General features: G+C 49.8%; 9 protein-coding genes across 9 annotated transcripts; 7 read left to right on the top strand and 2 right to left on the bottom strand.

The window, feature by feature from the left end:
- Positions 1 to 448: 448 nt before the first annotated feature.
- Positions 449 to 3,077, top strand: P170DRAFT_465302 (putative C6 transcription factor). Its single transcript, XM_024852312.1, has 6 exons — positions 449 to 642; positions 695 to 807; positions 861 to 940; positions 991 to 1,661; positions 1,766 to 2,514; positions 2,596 to 3,077. Exons 1-6 carry the CDS (start codon positions 544 to 546, stop codon positions 2,849 to 2,851), a joined length of 1,968 nt encoding a protein of 655 aa, XP_024703014.1. The 5' UTR covers positions 449 to 543; the 3' UTR covers positions 2,852 to 3,077.
- A 1,212-nt stretch (positions 3,078 to 4,289) lies between these two features.
- Positions 4,290 to 4,508, top strand: P170DRAFT_359719 (ankyrin repeat domain-containing protein; the record flags this gene model as incomplete). The annotated part of the gene is made up of 1 exon (XM_024844371.1): positions 4,290 to 4,508. A coding segment is annotated over one exon (219 nt), but the record flags the coding sequence as incomplete, so codon positions are not given.
- Positions 4,509 to 6,232: 1,724 nt separating this feature from the next.
- Positions 6,233 to 7,056, bottom strand: med7 (mediator complex subunit MED7; the record flags this gene model as incomplete). Its single annotated transcript, XM_024844447.1, has 2 exons — positions 6,233 to 6,736; positions 6,793 to 7,056. 2 exons carry the CDS (start codon positions 7,054 to 7,056, stop codon positions 6,233 to 6,235), a joined length of 768 nt encoding a protein of 255 aa, XP_024703012.1.
- A 206-nt stretch (positions 7,057 to 7,262) lies between these two features.
- Positions 7,263 to 8,662, top strand: P170DRAFT_510478 (phosphatase PAP2 family protein). The gene is made up of 4 exons (XM_024854784.1): positions 7,263 to 7,495; positions 7,550 to 7,643; positions 7,692 to 8,031; positions 8,082 to 8,662. The coding sequence occupies exons 1-4, from the start codon at positions 7,349 to 7,351 to the stop codon at positions 8,461 to 8,463; spliced, it is 963 nt and encodes a 320-aa protein (XP_024703011.1). The 5' UTR covers positions 7,263 to 7,348; the 3' UTR covers positions 8,464 to 8,662.
- On the bottom strand, positions 8,532 to 10,219 carry P170DRAFT_195890 (NAD(P)/FAD-dependent oxidoreductase). The gene has a single exon (XM_024842733.1). It carries the CDS (start codon positions 9,958 to 9,960, stop codon positions 8,599 to 8,601), a length of 1,362 nt encoding a protein of 453 aa, XP_024703010.1. The 5' UTR covers positions 9,961 to 10,219; the 3' UTR covers positions 8,532 to 8,598.
- Positions 10,220 to 11,234: 1,015 nt separating this feature from the next.
- On the top strand, positions 11,235 to 14,292 carry optE (small oligopeptide transporter, OPT family; the record flags this gene model as incomplete). The annotated part of the gene is made up of 12 exons (XM_024854101.1): positions 11,235 to 11,507; positions 11,559 to 11,792; positions 11,846 to 11,992; positions 12,043 to 12,241; positions 12,288 to 12,802; positions 12,852 to 13,073; positions 13,119 to 13,172; positions 13,229 to 13,310; positions 13,359 to 13,475; positions 13,527 to 13,711; positions 13,759 to 13,809; positions 13,855 to 14,292. The coding sequence occupies 12 exons, from the start codon at positions 11,235 to 11,237 to the stop codon at positions 14,086 to 14,088; spliced, it is 2,313 nt and encodes a 770-aa protein (XP_024703009.1). The 3' UTR covers positions 14,089 to 14,292.
- On the top strand, positions 14,116 to 16,388 carry P170DRAFT_437460 (Zn(II)2Cys6 transcription factor). The gene has a single exon (XM_024849371.1). It carries the CDS (start codon positions 14,496 to 14,498, stop codon positions 16,215 to 16,217), a length of 1,722 nt encoding a protein of 573 aa, XP_024703008.1. The 5' UTR covers positions 14,116 to 14,495; the 3' UTR covers positions 16,218 to 16,388.
- Positions 16,389 to 16,538: 150 nt separating this feature from the next.
- Positions 16,539 to 17,795, top strand: P170DRAFT_360525 (kinase domain protein; the record flags this gene model as incomplete). Its single annotated transcript, XM_024844417.1, has 4 exons — positions 16,539 to 16,787; positions 16,843 to 17,176; positions 17,229 to 17,542; positions 17,598 to 17,795. The coding sequence occupies 4 exons, from the start codon at positions 16,539 to 16,541 to the stop codon at positions 17,793 to 17,795; spliced, it is 1,095 nt and encodes a 364-aa protein (XP_024703007.1).
- Positions 17,796 to 18,654: 859 nt separating this feature from the next.
- P170DRAFT_360829 (uncharacterized protein) lies at positions 18,655 to 18,843 on the top strand (the record flags this gene model as incomplete). Its single annotated transcript, XM_024844437.1, has 1 exon — positions 18,655 to 18,843. A coding segment is annotated over one exon (189 nt), but the record flags the coding sequence as incomplete, so codon positions are not given.
- Positions 18,844 to 19,770: the final 927 nt, after the last annotated feature.

Below are 19,770 nucleotides of genomic sequence, written 5' to 3'. Positions count from 1 at the left end.
CAGGATGCCCATCCTTACCAATCTTTGTTCAACCACCCAAGTCGTTCTGTGGAATCTTACCAGATGGGTCAACAGGGTCAATATTGTTTGACGTGTCTCTAATTTCAGGAGAATGCCTTTCTTTCCTCTTCAAGTCTTCACTCTCTTCTATAAACCTTGGACCTCGTGCCGTGTATTGTTGTAGGATCCCCGTGGAATGTATACTTCCAAACATTTCGTAAATTAGCTATGTAGACATTTGATATGAACATAGGGACTTTCCATCCCCTGTAAACGGATCAATTGGGCATCGATTTTAGCTTGTTTTCCGTACTATGGAAAGAAAGGTGAATAATTAGTCATCAAATTAACCTTCGGCGGCCCATCGTTAATCTCCGCTTAGTCACCGCCACGATCGCCTTCATTTTCGGCTCTCGGGATTCATCCTCCGATTCTTCATCATCCCCAAGTTGCTGTCTGTCATCGACCGAGACGTTTTGATCTCTTAACTATAGCTTGTTTGCACCCCATGATTACCTGAGCTACAGTGGAGAGAGCTTCCTCATGTATCCGTCTCCAACCTCGGCCGATCGGTCGGAGGATGACGCAACGCCGTTCAAGAAGCGCACCGCGAGAGCTTGCGACTCATGCTACAAGCGAAAGGTATCGTCGCCCCTTCAAAGGGTCCCGACCGGTGCAGCTAATTCTCAACTAGATCAAATGTGATGCTGCGGTCCCGCAATGTAACTGGTGCAGCCACCATAGTATCCCATGTACTTTTGATCGGGTCATCCGGAGAAAACGAAAAGATAGGAGTAATGCAATCAAGTATGAGAGATTCCGCATCAAACCGATTATCAAAACTGATCTGTCATTTTCAGTCCGCAAAAGTCGGACCTCTTGGCGGAGCGCATCGAGAGGATAGAGAAGCTATTAACAGACAGCTTCTTGCGAGAAAATAGTACGTGGCAAATGCATCACCTATGATGCAAGGCAACTAACCTTGCATAGGCCCTCGTGAAACAGGCCCTCGTGAGCCGCCAGTCAGCTCTGGTCCTAGCGCTTCCCCATTATCTTTGTCTACTAGTACACCCTCCCCCGGCAACCCCTCAGTCTCCTCCTCTGTACCTCTTCATTTCGCTGGACGAGAGTTCGGTGTTGTCAGTCTTATCACTGGTATTCCGTTCTTGCTTCCAGAAGGACGACAGTGGGTTGAATCGCGGACTGGGCAAAAGATCTCCTTTGATAAGCTCAGTCCCACCAAGCCACCCTGGGAAAAGCAGCGAGCCCTGAGCTCCAATGCGCTGCTGACGAACCCCCAATCCCGCAATGTCTTCGAGCTGCCGGATCGCCAGACAGTCGAAGAACGTTTCGACGCATACCGATCGTCTCTAATGCAGCGGGTATTCCCGGTGCTGCACTGCACATTGTTCATCGACACTATTAATGCTGCGTATCAGAGTGCTTACTCGAGTGGTCACTTTGCACCGGCAAGCGTACGGGCCTGTGTGTTCGCTTTTCTTGCTTTCTCGGCCCACATACAGAATCCTTGTTTCAATCCGTCGGGCAAGGATTTACCATCTGTTGATGGAGAGGAGAACATTATGAAGGTGCAGCATCTGTTACCGCAGATCTTGCAGGAAACGACCTCCAGAGAGGGATTGGAGGCGATGACTATGATTGTAAGCTCCCGTGTCATGCAGTTGATATTTCGTCATGTCCTTTGTGGAGGGACTTGAAATATTCTACGTATCCATACGTGATGCTAACTAACAACCTATTCTAGGCACTCTGTGAGCTAGTAGCCGGAAATCTGCAATCGGCTAACTATTACGGCGCCGTGGCAGCTCGGATGATCTTCACACTCGGCTCTCATGCCATTCCGTGCCCGCAAACCGGCCTCGAGCAACTGACCGACTACCAAGCTCGCGTACAATACCAACTGCGAAATCTATTCTGGGTGTGCTACACGATCGAAAAAGACGTCTGCCTCAGGACCGGCCAACCGCAAATATTCACCGAGGAGAGCTGCGACCTCACACTACCATACGGCTACGTTGAAAGGCTCTACAGCAGCATGGAATACCATCATCGCTCCATGAAAATACCCGACAGTCCAGTCTTCCCCGTCGACCTCCGCCTCAGCATCATCAAATCCCGCGCCCACAGCGCCCTCTACTCGTTCCGTTCCCTCAAAAAGACCGACGCCGAGCTCCTCAAGGAAATCCGCGAGCTGGACGACGAGCTCGAACGCTGGCGCATGTCCGTCCCGCAAGAGTGGCGACCCACGCTGTCTTTCTCACACGAGACCCCCGACCCAAACGTCAGCATGCACTCCGTCATGCTCCGTCTCAACTACCACCTCTGCATGACCATCATCCACCAGGCCAGCAGCCGCTGCAAAGCCTGGGGCAATCGACAAAGCGGCATGATGGACGGCGTTAGTTCTAGTCTGGCATTGTCCGTCGAAGCGAGTCGGTCGACGCTGCTATATCTCGAGGCAGCGGAGCATGTCCTCGTGGACGGAATCTTCTGGTAACTCCCATCCCATTCCCATCCCCTTCCCAACACTTCCTTCCAACTACCCAGAACAGGCAATTGACTCTGACTATCTAGGACTCTAATCTTCTACCCTATGTCTGCCGTGCTTGCTATCTTCTGCAACATCCTACAAAACCCGTCCGATCCCCAGGCAACCAAAGATCTAGGCCTGCTCAAAACCACAACGAGCATGATGGAGCGCATGATTCTGAAACAGCCGTATTCGATCACTGAGATCGTGCATGTCAAGCTGGTGGCTGATTTCGTGATCGAGCTTTATCGACTTGCGAATTGTGCGATTGAGAAGGCGTGGAATGAGCGGTCTGCTTAGGCTTTTTTCCTTTTCTTGACTTGGGTTGTTTATTTGACTTCGGTATATACTAGATGGATTGATAGATTAGATCAGGCCGTGTATATGGTGTGGTATGGCATGTGCTGTTACTGGCTACTGGCTAGATACTTCGGGTTCGGTGTATAAAGGGTGTTATGGAAGGGTCTCGGGTTCTATGTTTATGGCTTTTTGTATTTACTCGAGCTGGGTGGATCGGTATATATCCTTTATATGACATAGTTCTACTAGTAACTACAGCAAGGAGCCAACACATCCATAAATTCTTCCCCCGAGGAAAGCTCGGTCAATCCAAAATTACCAAATATAAACCCCAGCCAAGCCTTGGCACCAAATAAACTTCCATAGCGCATGCAGACACCGGAACCCTATTCCAGATATTCAACTAGAAAAACCCACCCTTTCTCTCTCTCAATCTCACGTAGCCAGAAAACACCAATCTAATTCCAACACCCCCCTCGAACACCAAATGCCCCAAGTTAACCTCTACCCCCTCACTTCACCCCTCCTAACCGCCACAACAAGCGGCAACGTCGCAAACATAAAATCCGAACTCAGCGCAGGCAAAAGCGCCGACGCCCGCGATCTACAACACGGAAGAACTCTACTCTCCTGGGCCGCTGGGCACGGCCACTAGGACGCCGCGAAGCTTCTCCTGGATCGAGGCGCGAGCGTGAATGCTGTTGATTTGGCGGGGAGGACGGCGTTAATGCAGGCTGCGAGCGGGGGGTATGATTCTGTGTGTGGATTGTTGCTTGAGGCTGGGGCAGGTGTTGAGAAGAGGGATTGTGCGGGGCAGACGGCTTTGATATTTGCTGTCAAGGCAAAGGTGAAGGAGGAGGGGCTAGGGGATGAGTCAGGGGCAGAGGCAGCGGTTGGGTTGTTATGCTCGGCAGGGGCTGATCTGGACGTTCAGGATTGGACGGACGGGAGGACGGCGATGTCTTGGGCTGCTGGGGAGGGGGACGAAAGGAGCGTTGAGGTTTTATTGAAAGGTGGAGCGGCGGTGGATTTGGAGGATAAGTGTCGACGGACGCCGATGATGTGGGCGGCGATGAATGGTCATGTCGGTGTGGTGAGGCTTTGTTTAAGCTGGGAGGCGAGCACGGAGATCAAGGATTGTGAGTATGATCGGACGCCGTTTCTGTGGGCGATTAAGAATGGTCATGAGGCTGTTATCGAGGTGTTGGAAGAGGTTTCGCCGCCTGAGATTGGATATGGGTTGGTTTTGAAGCCGGAGCCAGTGCCGTCTGCGAGGATGGAGGAGTTGCAGGGGGTGTTTAGGACGGTGAAGCCGGATTTCGATTGGAGGAGGGATCAGGGTGGGGAGATCTTGTCGTGGGCTGTTGAGAGTGACAGAGAAGATGATGCCAGGTTCTTGATTGAGCAGGGCGCGGATGTGAATGCGCAGAACGAAGAGATGACGGTGCTTTCTAATGCAGCGTATAGGGGGATGGTGGATGTCGTGAAGATGCTGCTGGAGAGAGAGGTTGATCTGGACCATGTGGATAAGTCCGGTCGAAATTCTCTCTCGTGGGCTGCGGAGGGAGGACATGTCGAAGTGGCCAGACTTCTTATTGACAAAAAGGTGGACTTAGTACTCGAAGACGAAGAGCAGATGACGCCTCTATTATGGGCGTCTGCGCTGGGACACGAACCGATGGTGTCTCTGTTCTTAGACGCGGGGGCAGATCCTAATTGTCAGGACGAGAACTCACGCACACCACTCTCATATGCTGCTGAAAACAACCAGGAATCATTAATTTCTCTTCTCCTGGAAAAGGGCGCCTTGCCGGACGAAGGCGAGGAGGAATCACCATTGATGTATGCTGTGGGTGAGGATAACAGAGCTCTGGTTGAGATGCTGCTTGAGAAAGGCGCGGACCCGTACTCTGATTCATATGGAATCGTGGAGCGGCCACCTTTAGTCCTCGCAGCATCACATGGGAAGGAGGCGATGGTGAAGCAATTCCTGGAAAGGGATGCCGAGTCGGAGGAAGTCAAGAAAGATCATGTCTGGAGGGCGTTGGTTGCGGCTTCAGAGGAGGGAAAGACTGGTGTGGTGAAGTTGTTACTCGACCAGCATCCTTTCGAGGGCATGGAAAGACATGATGTGGATGATGCGCCTCTGTGGTTTGCTAGAAATTGGGGCCACGATGATATTGTCGAGCTGTTGCGGCCTTATTATGCTGACCACAAGTCATAAGGTGTTGAGGAGTCCGCTGGTTCTTGATAGGCGGGTGTTCGAGATACATCGAGAGCCTTTAAGCTAAGGTGATGCAAGTATAGGCCAGTGTGTATCATCATCATTGGGAAGATGAAATGAACAAAGCATGTGCACAGTTATAGCAAGTGCCTGAGAAGCGGTGGTTAAGACTCAGGAGCACTTGGAAAGTGGATTTCGAACTGGCCTGGCAGATACTCATTCTTGAGAACTAATTAAAAAAGTCGATCACATTCATCCATGCAAAACAGAGCATGCGAGTTCTTCAAAGAGAATACACAAGCAGACAACATCGCAAGTGCAATTGGAGGCCGAGGAATTTTGCGAATTGTCTCCAAGGTGAAGAACTGGCTTCTTGAAACGCTAGACTTCGAGTTTCATTCTGTTTACGATTACGGGATAGAAGAGTGATTTGAAAGGCTCGACAAAATTTGATATTTCCATTATAGCTAGCATAAAAGTTGAGACCTAAACCAGCAGGTGGTTAGCAACAATCCACAAATCGTCACGGCAGAAAATCAAATGCATAGAAGCTCTCATTTCAGATAGAACCTATAAACATGCGCATTTCTAATCAAAGGCACTTTTGTGTGCTCTCAGATGGGGTTGAAACAAAGAATAAAACGCAAATCATCATTTGAGAGATGGGAAAGCGACAAAGTCGGACTTACCAAGTCTATGTGAGATGAAATTCAATGGCGAAAGGCAAATCACCTGAGCGACCAATGTAGACCTTGGGACAGCATTAAGTCCTGCAAGACCAACGAGATCGTTGAGGTGAAGGGATGTCAACAAGGAAATTTTCCGCGGCAGAAATTTGGGAGGAATTTAAAGCGCCCGGCGTTAGTGCGGCACGTGACGCGGAGGCAGGATGTTCCGGGCGCTGGAGAGCTCGGACTGCCGCAACGGATCGCAGCAATCTCAAATGTTCGGAGTAAATTTAATCTCACGAGCATTCAGCTGTTGTGAACGGGCCACCGAGCTCGAAGACATTTGTTGCTCGAATTCTCTGTGAGCGAGCTGCGACCATACCGACTCGATGTGTCGGTTTCTGGAGATCGAGTGCAAGGGAGCCTCGACTAAGTGTAGAAGCAACAGCCTGCTAGAAGGCTGAGAAGGTCGGTGATGTTCAATTGAGCTCAATTTTGTTCGTCCAGAAGCTTCCAAACCAAGGCTGAATCGTCCGGGCTTTGTTTGGTTGGCTCGGGTTTCTCATCATTCTTGGCGGCCTCGGTCGCGCCAACATTGGCACCCTCTTTCTCCAGCTGGTCCAAGGCATCCGTAATCTCAGCCTTCAGCTTGTCCATTTGCTGGATCTCCTCTCTTGAGCGACTCAGTTGTTCCTCCATCATCAGAATCAGAGACTCCCGGGCTTGATGTGGGCGGTATAAGTTCAGAAGATGATGCGCATTGATGAACAGGTTGCGCAAATCTTCCACCTTGGGCTGGAATTGTTCCGGGTCGACCGACAGGATACCGACAAATTCGAGGAAGTTCAAGAGGAGAGACTTGCTGATTCTGAGGAGGTAGTGGGCGTGATTCAACGGCCGAGGCTGTGATCCCTGGCGATCGTCGGCGGATGAGGGTTCGGGGTAGAGTTGCTCAATGCCTTGGTCTTTCAGAGGAGGGAGCGTTGTAGAGAGCTGTAATCCATCTGTAAGCAGCCGTTCTATCCTCGACAGTCCATGGACTCACTCACGTTCTGTAGTTCTCCAAAAACACTGTATTGACCGGTGGTGGGTATCTCCGGGGGTGCGAGGAAATGGAGCTCTCCCGGTAGATCGAGAGATCGCAATTCGGTAGGCGACCATTTCTTCTTTTTCGGCTTTCCATCAACGTCTTTCGAGGCTTCCTTCTTGATCTCCTCGAATTTCTTGACGTTGTCAGGCGTGAAATGTTTCCACAAAGGAGGCGGCGGGGCAAAAGCCGTGGTGAGAGCGCGTTGTTGCCCAGCCTCAGCCATGTTCGCGTGATGAGTTGGATGCAGATGACCAACAGACCGGGATGTGTTGGAGAAAGAGAAAGGCCCGAAGGAAGGCTGGTGTGAGGTGAACGAAGTGAAAGAAGCGCCGGTCCGCGTCATGCGGAGCTTCGGGCGGGTGGCTCGTGCGGCTCTTCCCTTCTCGCCGACTGTTCAATGCTGATCCTCTCCTCCGCTCAGCCCCAACCCTTCTCACTCTCGCTTCTTCCTGCATCGCACCCCTATGGAGAGTTGATCTCTCCTTTGATTATTACTGTCTGAACATACAGTGGAAATGTCGCGCAATGGATTGGCTGCTGGGTCGGCCGTTCCTCGCCCCAGTCAGCCCGGAGCCCCCGGCGCTTTTTCGCGTTTCTACCAGCGGTATTTCCCAGCAATTGACTACTTTGCCCTGACCTTCATTATCTTATGTTGGGTTCTTGTTGGTCTTTCTCTTCTCCGTTAGATTGTAGCGCCGCTAACATATGATGTACAGATCCAGCTTTTTGTGACCCCATTTCACCGGCTGTTTTCGCTCGATAATAAATCCATTCAATATCCCTTTGCTGTGGTGGAACGAGTCTCTGTGGGTGAGTAGTTGTTGCCGGGTGATAGGAGGTCTATACTGACGACTGCAGTCTGGTCAATTGTGTATGCTGGCCTTATTCCGTTCCTAATTCTCATGCTTTGGGCTTCCATGTTCCGCCCGAATCGCCATAAGGTCCAGGTGACCATGCTTGGCTTTTTTGTCGCCGTGATGCTCACTTCGCTTCTCACCGATATCGTCAAGAACGCCGCTGGAAGACCTCGTCCCGACTTGATCTCGCGCTGCATCCCTAGAAAGGGGACCCCCGCGGACGAGCTGATCAATTGGACAGCATGCACACAACCGAATCAACATATTCTCCAGGAGGGATGGCGGAGTTTCCCAAGTGGACACAGTAGCTTTTCGTTTGCTGGGCTGGGGTATCTTTCCTTGTAAGATGCCTTTTTATCTGAGTGCTGCCTACTTCTAACCGGTTGCGCAGTTTCATCTCCGGTCAGATGCACGTCTTCAGACCACGAACCGACCTTTGCCGTTGTCTGATAGCCCTAACTCCTCTCCTCTGCGCACTCATGGTTGCCATTTCCCGACTTGATGATTACAGACATGATGTTTACGACGTTACTGCCGGAACAATCCTAGGCATTTCTGTTGCCTACTTTTCATACCGTCATTATTACCCCGAGCTGCAATCCCCGATTTGCGATATTCCTCACGATAAAGAAGATCTTGTCCTCGCAGATGGCTTTGCCAAGCTTCCAGGTGATGAGGAACAACAGCTGCAGGGATCTGGACTTGCACGCCGTTGGGAGTCGGAGGAGACCTACCAACTTGGCGAGTCTGCGTCCCTTGGGAGCGATAGATAGGTAGATACATTGGTTTATTTTGCTTTCTCATCCTTTGATACCCGATCATATATTTTGACTTTGTCTTTCGTGCTGTTGACACATTATGCTTTGCGCGCATTGAATCCCGTTATTCGTGTCTATATACTGTCATATTTACAACTTGGAAATATCTCTTTGTTTTACATTGGTCCATTCCTTGACATCGTGGAAATCCATGACTTTGTTAGGTCCTCCGAACCTCCCTAAGGTGTCCCTCCAGTTTCGCTTTGACGCGAGCTCAGGATTCCACCTAATCAAACCATGAATCTTTTCAGGGATCTTGTCTTCCAAGGCGTCGACAATAATATCTCCAATAGAAGGAAGGTATTTGAAACCTACAAGTCGAGTCAGTATGTGCAACCAATAGGTCTGGATTTGCATACCTCGTCCAGAAGCTCCACAGCCAAGAATCAAAGATGGGTGCTCAGGGTGACGGTCGATTAAAAACTCGCGGTTGGCTGTGTCTGCACACCAGCAAATTCTCGCAAAACTGAACGGACGGTCGGCCAGTTGGGGAAGTGTTTCTGAAAGAAGAGCTCTGACTCGTGCCTCAGATTCCAGAGGTACCTGGGTTTTCTCAAAGGGAATATTCCTCACATCACCATCGGATAATTCAGTTATATTGGTGTATCCGGGATGCTCATCGCATATTTTGATCTCTCCACGCTCCTCGTCGGGCTCGAAGAAAAACCCTTTCTCAATGTTGAAAATGACCGGAATATTCTTGTAGAGAGCCCGTTCTTCGGGCTCCAGTTGGATATGAACAAGCGTCCACGCCGTCGGTCGCAGCTGTTTCTTGAAGTCTAAGAACTGTCCAGAGGTGGCGCCCGCACAGAGGATAGTCTGCTCTGCTCGCCAGATCTTGCCATCAGCGGTTACAGCTCCCTTGACATCGTTGTTCTCGAAAATCAACGTGATGACCTTTCCCTCTGGGGACCCGGTCACGAACTTCACGCCCAGTCGCTGCGCCTCGCGAACAGCTGCGACAAGAGCGTTTCGTGCATGGGCCCAGCCCGCGCCAGAGCGAATATGATACCCTTTCCAGCCCGGAAAGTCGCCTTTCAGGACTTGCGGCGCTAATTGCCGGAATTGCTCTGGTTCAGAGATCTCGACTACGTCCGGCTCTTCATCCGGCCGGACACGTACGCCTAGACGGTCTAATCCTGCCGGGGTACTGGCGGACATCAAGAGTCCGGTGTCATGATAGTAAGGTTTGAAGATCGGGTCGTTCTTCCAGCCGTGAAACGCCTTTTCGGCCAGAATCTCGTTGATCTCAATCTCATCTTTCCGGTTGCTGTACTGTCCGGACGAAATGATTTTGTTGACATCGTTTCCGGCCGATATAGCAGATGGAACGGGATAGGGATCAAGTACGGTGACATTGGTGTATCCTCTGCGAGCCAAATGGAGGGCCGTCGAGGCGCCCCATGTCCCTGCGCCGATGACCAAGATCGATGATGATTTGGTGACTGCCATGGTGGCGACGATGGACTTATAGTGAGAACAATGACGCGGAGATAATTTCGCAAAGAACAATCAATAATTTAGTGGCGATGAATGCTCCCGATCGTTGCAAAAAGCGTGTCGAGACAGTTGGTTCACATTCTTATATGACACCGAAGAATCGGCAGTCGGAGAGCAGGGAAGGTCCACGCGATGGGCCGAATGAGGTGCTACTGAGCTACTGTCATGTCATTAGCCTGCTCAGTTCCGACTGGCTTGTCTACCTTTATCGTTCAAGCCACCGTGGTCATCTGCTCTGGGCCTTCCCGTGTTTTCTATCTATCGTCCTCGTCGCGTGCTGCTTTCTAGTTTCTACTCAACATGGTTCGCCGACGTCGGACTCGACCCGAGATACACCCCGCGAATTTAGCACGGCACTAGTGCTATCTACCATATCGACTATGCCCGATAAATCAGTTGTTCCCCCAATCGCATCTACTCAAATGACAAGATAATCCTAGCCTAGCCTTCTTGTGTTGGGCAGATCTCGCTAGCATGCCAAGGCAATGGCTTGCCGCTTGGACCTTACTCTGTTTCTTGATTTAACCAGAGCTTTGCTTGATTTGATTTTATACGGTAAACTGGGTAACTTTTAAAGCTGATCCCGGTCAATCTTTGCTATTTTCATTGACATTAACCAGCTAGGACCCCTTTCTCTCTCCGTCTTGACGCGAAAGGATACAAAATATACAATGGCCCTCACAAAACAAGAGTATACGAAGTGATAAAATCAACATATCTTGGTGCGCATTACCTTGGATTCAACTACTAACCCTGCTATCTAATACCAGTAAGAGCCATTCTTGATTGAGTGTAGTGACTCACCTTTCTCTGTCTAGTGAGAGAAGTACTAGACCTGCGCCTCTCCTCATGAACCGAGGCTAGCGTGCTTGTTCGGACAAGATTTCACCGGTGCATGCGACGGACCGCAGCCGTCGCTTGGACCTTACCCAACTCCCCTGGTCTGGGGATTTCTCCACACTCGGTCTTATCGGCCGTGATCGACATGCTGTCCTGATCGTTTATCACTTATCTGGGGAGGCGAGATGTCAGAGGCAAGTTCTCTATCTTCCCCTCTTCAGTTAGATGGGATTGGTATGCCGCTCGGGTAATAATGGCCGGTGGTACGTTTTATAAAACGGACAGAGGGCCTTCGTAACCGTGGGTGGTTTGAATTTTACAGTCTCTCGTTCTTTTCATCATCCACTCAACTACATATTGCAACCGGTGATTGTGTAAGTGCACTTATGAGTCGACTTCATTCCCAGGGGCTGCAAAATGCAGACGTGGAGGAGTGTCCTGGCGACCCTTCCCTCCAACATGATGATGCTTCCAAGAAACCCATGAGTGCGGAAGATGCCTTGGAAATAGCCATCGGAGAAAGCCAGAATGTCGAATACACGATTGAATCAGACAACTCGCCTTATCTGGAAGTCCGTGCCAATGTGCCCAATACGGACGATCCGACACTCCCCATTAACACCATTCGAATGTGGTTTTTGGGAGTGGTGTTTACATTGGTATGTTTCAAGATGAATCATATTAATTGATTTAGCGATTAACGCAGCTAGGTTGGCACTGGTGTGAACCAATTCTTTTCCATGCGGTACCCCAGTGTGACTATCACGTCGTTGGTAGCGCAGCTTATCAGTTATCCTGTTGGCTGCTTCTTCGCCAAAGCACTGCCTATCATGTCGATTCGGGTCTTTGGATACAATATCTCCATCAACCCAGACCATCACTTTAATGTCAAGGAGCATGCTGTGATTACAATCATGTCTAACCTGAGCTTTAATCAATCTTGGGTAGGTCAGCTGAAACGATTGATCTAACAATCAGTATTGCTAACAATTCGAAGGCTAGTGCCATCATCCAAGCGCAAAAGGTTTATCTGAAGATGGAAACACCAGTAGGCTATCAGATTCTTCTGTCATTATCTATGCAGATGTTTGGTCTGGGTCTTGCTGGTCTGGCATATCGATACATCATCGAGCCACCGCAAATGGTAAGGTTGCACGCATACTTCTAGCACGCCAGTCACCTAACACCTGTTAGATCTGGCCGTCCACCCTGGCCAACGCTGCCTTGTTTCAAACACTGCATAGTGGCGCGAACCCTATTGCAGACGGCTGGAGAGTATCTCGATATCGATTCTTCTTGTATATTTTCATTGGAAGCTTCTGCTGGTACTGGCTTCCAGGTTATATTTTCACTGGTCTGAGTACATTTGCGTTCATTTGCTGGGCAGCGCCAGGTATGAGAGCCCACTTCATCAACGCACCAGTTCTAACAAGCCATAGACAACAAAGTTCTGAATAACCTGTTTGGAATGACCACTGGCCTCGGATACCTTCCCACCACGTTCGACTGGAGCCAAATAGCATATAACACATCGCCCCTCGTCATCCCCTTCTGGGCACAGGCCAATGTCTTTGCCGGTTGGTTCTGCGTGTATGCCGTGGTGGCCCCTATACTGTACTACACCAACACCTGGTTCACAGCGTATCTCCCACTGACGGGGTCAGACGCTTATGACAACACAGGCGGTATTTATGACTCGAGTCGTATCTTAGACGATACCGGTGCAATTCACGAGGCGAAGTATCGTGAATACAGCCCGATATTTCTGCCCATCACCTTTGCGCTTAGCTATGGCTTGGGATTTGCGGTGCTGAGCTGCTTGTTGACCCATGTTGTTTTGAATCACAGCAAGGATATTTATAACACGTTCAGGGGCCAGAATAAGAAGGATATTCATGCTCGGTTGATTTCTCTTTACCCCGACGTGCCTTGGTGGTGGTATGGTATTTTGACGGTATGGGTGGATTCTGGACAACGAGACACTCTGCTGATCTTCTGTGCAGATTATCATCGTTGCTGTGTCGATCTTGACGCAGTATGTCTGGCATACGGAGCTCCCTTTCTGGGGCGTTTTCATCACCCTAGCGTTGGCTGCTCTTTATGTCATTCCTGTTGGCACTGTGTATGCTGTTGCGAACTTGAACAGTAATGTTTTGACCGTGCTTGGAGAGATTGTGTCGGGATACCTAATTAAAGGGCGACCGCTTGTGCTTTTGATTTTCAAAGTATGTTTAAACCAGTACTCGAGTGACCATTGCTGACTGTGCCAGTTCTACGCCTATACTGGGCTGAGTCAAGCCATGTTTTATGGTGCCGACATGAAGGTAAGAAATCGCGAATCCTTTTCCACGCTCACTGCTGATATCTGTTCGTGCATTAGCTCGGACTGTACATGAAGATCCCGCGCCGCACATTGTTTGTCGCCCAAATAGTTGCCTGTATACTTGGAACCTTGACGCAAAGTATGCTTGCACTCTGTCCCTTGATGAGAGTTTATATTGAACCTCTAGATGGTGTTCTCCTTTGGATGCTCGGAAACGTCGAAGACGTATGCGCTAGCGACCAATCGAACAACTTTACTTGCCCTCAAGGTCGAGTGAACTACAACAGCGCCGTTTTCTGGGGAGGTAAGTTGGACCTTACAAGAATCTATACAGCTTATGGCTGATGATGTCTAGCCATTGGCCCTGCTCGTCTGTATAATATTGGAAAAAGATATTCCGGTCTCCTGCACATGTTCTGGATCGGAGCATCGCTTCCAATCATCACGTTTTTCCTGCGAAAGAAATTTCCCAAGAATCGCTTCCTTGATGCGGTCCACTGGCCGATTTTCTTTGCTGGGACGGGAAATCTACCACCGGCAGTAAGTAGTGCCACATGCAGCATCCGTGTTGTGACTGACGCATCCAGACTGGAATCAACTATACAACTGCCTTCGTGGTCAGCTTCATCTTCAATAAGGTAAGTCGATAAGAGTAAGTTGCAGAGAAGTGCTAATGATTGCAGCTCATCAAAGGCCGCAAACCCAACTGGTGGGCCAAATACAACTATGTCCTTTCGGCAGCCCTGGACTCTGGCGTGGCGGTGTCTGCAATTGTCATCTTCTTCGCCCTAGTATTCCCCCAGGTGTCACTGAGCTGGTGGGGGAACAATGTCAACAGCGGGACTGTCGACAGCAAGGGAACGCCCTGGTTGACATTGGGAAAGAATCAGACCTTCGGCGAGAAAACATGGGCCTGAGGCCAGATTGTATACCTCAGGCCACAAGACGCTGTCCAATCAGCGGCCGCTTCCCCGCGGGGTGCCGGACGGGCTCCGATTGGCGGAGACGCGAGTGTCCGCCTCCGCCTTTGCGGCTTATCAACTCCAACGTTTTTGACTCGTCTTGATGTCGATAAGCATCTCTTTCGTGTCTGCTAAAATTAGTCGATTTCTTATCTCATCTCATCATATCCCCTCATCAACTTTCTTATCGGGTGGTCTTCGTCGATCAGCGCCTCAAACTCATTGCCTCAAGAATCATCTGGCCACATTTGCCACTCAACGCGCCGCCTTCTGGCAGGCCTCAAAGTGCAGTGCTACACATCTCAACGATGCTAGCACCATAATTCTACCTCTTCCACTGCAATGTAAAGATCACCTATGGGATGCCGCGTAAAAAGGCTGCAGACCGCGTGGGTCCGGTCAAGACCCGAAGCCGTAGCGGTTGTAAAGAATGCCGCACGAGCCGAGTCCGCTGCGATACGCAGAAACCGAAATGTTCCCGGTGTCGCGAAAAGGGACTGGCGTGCTCGACGCAGTTGGTGTTGAAGTGGGAGTCGGAATTTGTGAGCCGTGGTCTGGCCTTCGGTAGGGCTGGCGTTTGGAGTAAATCGAAGCCCGCGGGTACGCGGTCTAAGTCGGAGGCCAGTTCTCTGTTTGATGATGATCGGGAATGGTGTCCTTTTCCGATGGTTGAGCCGTGGGGGTTTGTTAATAGTGGGGTTTCGACTTTTGAGCAGCCTGACCAGGTCAATGTGGCGTGTGACGAACTGAATGCTGTTGTGCTTGGGGGTGAGAGGTATGATTTCGCTCATGGGGTAATGGGAGAAAATCCTGTTTGGCCGGTTGAGATCAATTTACCGGGCTCTGCATCTGCAATGCGAGGACTATCAGACCCCATGGCATCACTGTCGATGTTCCCTCATCTATCGCAGAGTCAAGGACATCTGTTCGACTATTACCTCCAGCAGGTTTGTCCTCGAACAACAGCTAGCTCGAGACTCTCGTCGCCGTTCGCATCCATAATCCTTCCTTTCTGTCTCTCTGCCTCCCCTATCTTATTCAAAGCCATCCAGGCTTTAGGCGCATGCCACTGGTCTCGGTTCGACTCGACCTACAGCGTCATCGGGCTCCGGATGAAATCCGAGGCTTTAAGAGGTCTCAGCAATCGCCTCGCCACTGAAGGGTCACTGAGTTGCTCCGCAGATCCCGAGGTCCTAGCGATCATGATGATGCTATGTCTCTACGAGATCGTGGACAACTGCGACCAACGCTGGACCATCCACCTCAAGGGTGCAAAGGACTTGATCCGCCTGCGAAGACAGCAGCAGACGACCGTTTCCACAGCCAGCAGCACCAGAGACCCGGTGTCTGGGTTTGCCGAGCTCTTTTTCGCTTTCCAAGATGTGATGGGGCGCACCGCTTGCGGCGAGGAGGTCCTATTCGGCAGCGACTACTGGCACGAGGACGACCGCACCATCGATCTCTGGATGGGCTGCAGCCCGGAGCTCGTCTCTATCATATCCTCCATCACCGAACTTAGTCGCACCAGACGACAACTTACCTCAGAATCCGCACGCTCGGCGTTCTCATCCCGCGCAGCCTCCCTCGGCAAAAAGCTCGAGAATCTCGTCCAAGAGATCGACGACGAGGAGGACACCATCCTCCGCTCTGCGGCCGAACTCAAACGCCTAGCTGCCGTGCTCTATCTCCACTGTGCCCTGTACGGCACGTCGCCTACCACACCTTTCGTCGCCAGCTATGTTCGCCGCATCCTGCGTCTGGTTTCAGACCTCCTGGACGCCGGATCCCTCGTGAGCATGACCTGGCCTGTCTTCGTGGCAGCTGTGGAACTGAACCCGCTCCACGACGAGGTGTGGTCCGGTTCGACCGATACGGCAGTCTATGGACGTCCACTAGTGCTGCGTGCGTTGGCGACGATGGCAGAATCGAGCGTTTCGAATATTGCCCGCACCCGAGCCGTCATTGTCAAGGTGTGGCAGGCCCGCGATGGCGATATGCTGAAGGGGTCGCCTGTGGATGCGTCAGATTGGAATGATTGGGAGTGGTATGTTGCGCCGGTTAGTAGTGCGATGAGCCTGGCTTGATGGGATGATGCCTTGGTGTCTGTTCATTTTGATATTTGTTATTTAACAGCATTGTTGTCTTTGTTCAGCTGTTTTGGCTTCTTCTTGTAGATAAGAAACGATTTCACATTGGTCGCACAAGGTGCCGAGAAATATCAGCATGGTCCGACATAATCGCCGTGGACTGGGGGCCGCATTCTTAACTTGCCGGAGCCGTGATAAATTGATGATCAAGGAGGAGGTGAAGTAACGGTCACCTGACTACCTCTTCCGGCTTTAAAACGGAAGGTCTGTCAAACATAAACTTAAGTAGACACAAGCATCTCTCATTGAAATTTCTAAATGTCTGCTTACCATCGCCCTGCTGCAAATATAGCGCGGACTATTCTATCAAGTCCTTGTTGCCGGTTGGTTTCTCGAGCCACGTCATCATCCATCATTCGAGAAGAGAATCAAAACCCGAATTATGATCCTAGGAAATATTATCCTGCTTATATCGGAGAGACCATATCCAGGCGATACCGTATCCTCTCAAAGCTCGGCTGGGGAGCAAATTCTACTGTTTGGCTAGCAAAAGACATCGGTCGGTCAGTTCCCCCATCCCTTTATGCTTGCCTGAATAACACCGTAAAGTTGGGCGTGGCAGTCAAACCGATATGTGACTTTAAAAATCACGAACTGTGGCAAAGAAGAACAAAGGTCTGCGAGTGAAGAAGTAGAAATGTCGCGATATATGTCTCAGCTGCAGTCGAATCATGAAGGTCGGGCATATGTTCGGCTTGTGCGTGAGTCTTTTTGCAACCAAGGCGCGCAGGGAGAGCACTTATGCTTGGTATTTGAACCGTTACGGGAACCGCTCTGGCTTCTGGGGAAACACCTTGGAAGCAACGGTGTGCCTCCCGCCGTCCTGAAGCCATTTTTGAGACTATTGCTCCAGGGTCTTGATTTTCTCCATTCTGAGTGCCAGATTATACATACAGGTAGGCTGCTCAATGATTCCCTACTCAATCGTCCTCTCTGATCATAGCGAAGATCTCAAGGCAGATAACTTTCTCTTGGGATTCGAAGACTCTAGTGTTCTTGAGAGCTATGCTCGCCAACAAGAAAGCAATCCTGCTCCGTTTTGGGACGGTGATGGCCATCCAGTATTTCAGTCTTGTCCAGATTTCGGGCATCTGAGGAAAGGAGTGGGACTGGTTCAGATCAGCGACTTCAGTGCTGCTGTTTTTGGCAACGTTCCTGAGCCTCATAACCATGATATTCAACCTCAGCCCTTTTGCGCGCCAGAGGCCCTATTAAAGGCGACATGGACATATAGTGCAGATATATGGAACTTGGGCACCATGGTATGGCCCTGAGGAAGATGCTTGTACAGATCACTGACATCTCGCCCCGGTATAGTTATGGGAGCTTCTTGCAGACCATGTTCTTTTTGATGGGCTGGACCCCGGCAGCAGCACGTATTCGCGAGGGAAACACCTAGCCCAAATGATACGGCTGCTTGGTCCACCTCCACTGCAGTTACTGGAAAGAGCGGATCAAGGCATTTGCTCCGAACTCTTTTCCAGCCATGGTATGTCTGCCTCTTCTATATATTAGGTGATAGCTGAGCCTTTCTTTAGGAGAGTTTAAATTGCCGGGTTTGATCCCGTCTGAGGAATTCAATCTTTTAAACCTTACACCATTTGTCCATGGGGAAGATAAAAGACTTTTTTAAAAAATAACAATCTCAACGCCAATCGAATTTTTGAAATTTCTCAACCACTACCATGCCGAAAGGCTTCAGAATCTGCCAGTTTGCTATTAACTCCAGCCGCTATTGATTAATCCTACTTTTGAGGGGTTTTTCGAGATAGCTAGAGCAAAAGTATTATGGCTGGCCCTTTTGGGGTCTTCCGACACGGCAAACTTATATAATGAAAATTTTTTCAACAGCATCTTGAACCTCAGAATCAACGCGATCGCCTATCTAGAGCACCACAGAATAGTCAGAAAACCGCTTCTTAAGCCTGTTGTCAAGTTTATACAGCAGGTACTTCTCACATGTAATCTCTGGGTTGACCAGACCCGTGATATTATTTAAAGGGCCTGCTAGGTTAACCAGGAACTCTCTGCGATTAAACAGATCCTTAATAATATCTATAAGAATACTTATATTACTAAATTAATAATAAGGACCCAGAAGCACCAGACCTGGGCCTTTATTATTTGTAAAGTATTTCTTCTAGTTTATACGGTCTCCTCCCACGGCTTTTCTAGCACTGCGCCTGTGATCCCGTCCGAGCTCAGTAGGGACCGCGAGGTAATTATTAAACTACGGGACACAGGGGTAATAAAGACTTTTAGATATTAGGACTTCTCTGAGATCAAAAAAAAGACTAAAAAAGTAAGGATTTAAGCTACATAGGCCGCTCTTGCCCTAACTCTGGCGTCTGCGCGGTTTATAGCCGCGCGGTAGCTCCGGTCAGGTGACTTGAGCCTTATTCTCCGGACTGCCGCGGAGGCCGAAATCACTCGCACCTATGACCAGTGGGTGCCTACTATAGCCACGGGGGCCACCCTGCAGCATCTTATATGGGGTGTCGTGGTCTATAAGATCCCCGTTAAGTCGTTCGGGGACCTTACTGACCCCCAGGAGAGAGAATAAGTGGTAATAATATTACTTAATGAGAATACCGAGGTATAGAGGCTACCTAGCCCGAAGATTAGCTATATTACATGGCTTATCTATCCCTCCAGCTATAAAAACCAGAAATATTCAGCTTTAATTATTAAATTTACAGACTCCCGGCACGCTAATAAGACAATTAAAAAGAGGACTATTTAAGATAGTAATATTTAGACTATTGTGCTATATAATTAATCTGCGCGTATCTGCCGCTGTTTTAACTGCTAATAATACAGCCATATAAGAATTATCTGTTTAAATAAACTTACATACAGCCTCTGCTCTGGGGATTATAAAACCCATGGCTACCCAGAGTAGGCTAACTATAGCCAGGGGCACAGATACGCGGGCTGCAGAGACACACATACTATTTAACACTAGAGATATCCAAGGTATATAGCAGAGGCGGAGCGAGTACAGGCTACAATAATTTATTAATAGTTTTTTTACTAAATCCCCCCCTATCTGCAGGACTTCAAGTCCACCACAAGTAGTAATATAGTGACCTCTAGCTTATCTAATAGCAGGAGATCAAGTACTGTATCTTCTTAATCTACAGGGGCCTCTAGGGCCCTATCTAGCAATCAGAGGGATCAGTCTACCAGTAGACCTGCCGCACGTGACTACTTTATAGTGAGGTTCCAAAAGGGCTCTACACCGCCTCGCCAGAGTACCCAGGCCCTAGTGCCTATCAGCAGCCTTGTGGATAGTAATATAGATACTAGCGCGGATGTTCCTGACCCCGAACAAGGCACTCTTAACCCCGAACAGGAGCTAGAGAAGCCTAAGACCCCTGCCCCCGAGACCCCTGCCCCGAGAGGCCGGTCGACAGAGCCGCGGCAGTCTTAATTAGCTATCTTATCTAAAATAACTCGCAAGAGTGCCTGACAGCAGCTATTATTAGCT

The sequence above is a fragment of the Aspergillus steynii genome (assembly GCF_002849105.1).
Source record: "Aspergillus steynii IBT 23096 chromosome Unknown P170scaffold_5, whole genome shotgun sequence".
NCBI lineage: Eukaryota > Fungi > Ascomycota > Eurotiomycetes > Eurotiales > Aspergillaceae > Aspergillus > Aspergillus steynii.
This window is presented reverse-complemented; position numbering and strand designations above follow the sequence as displayed.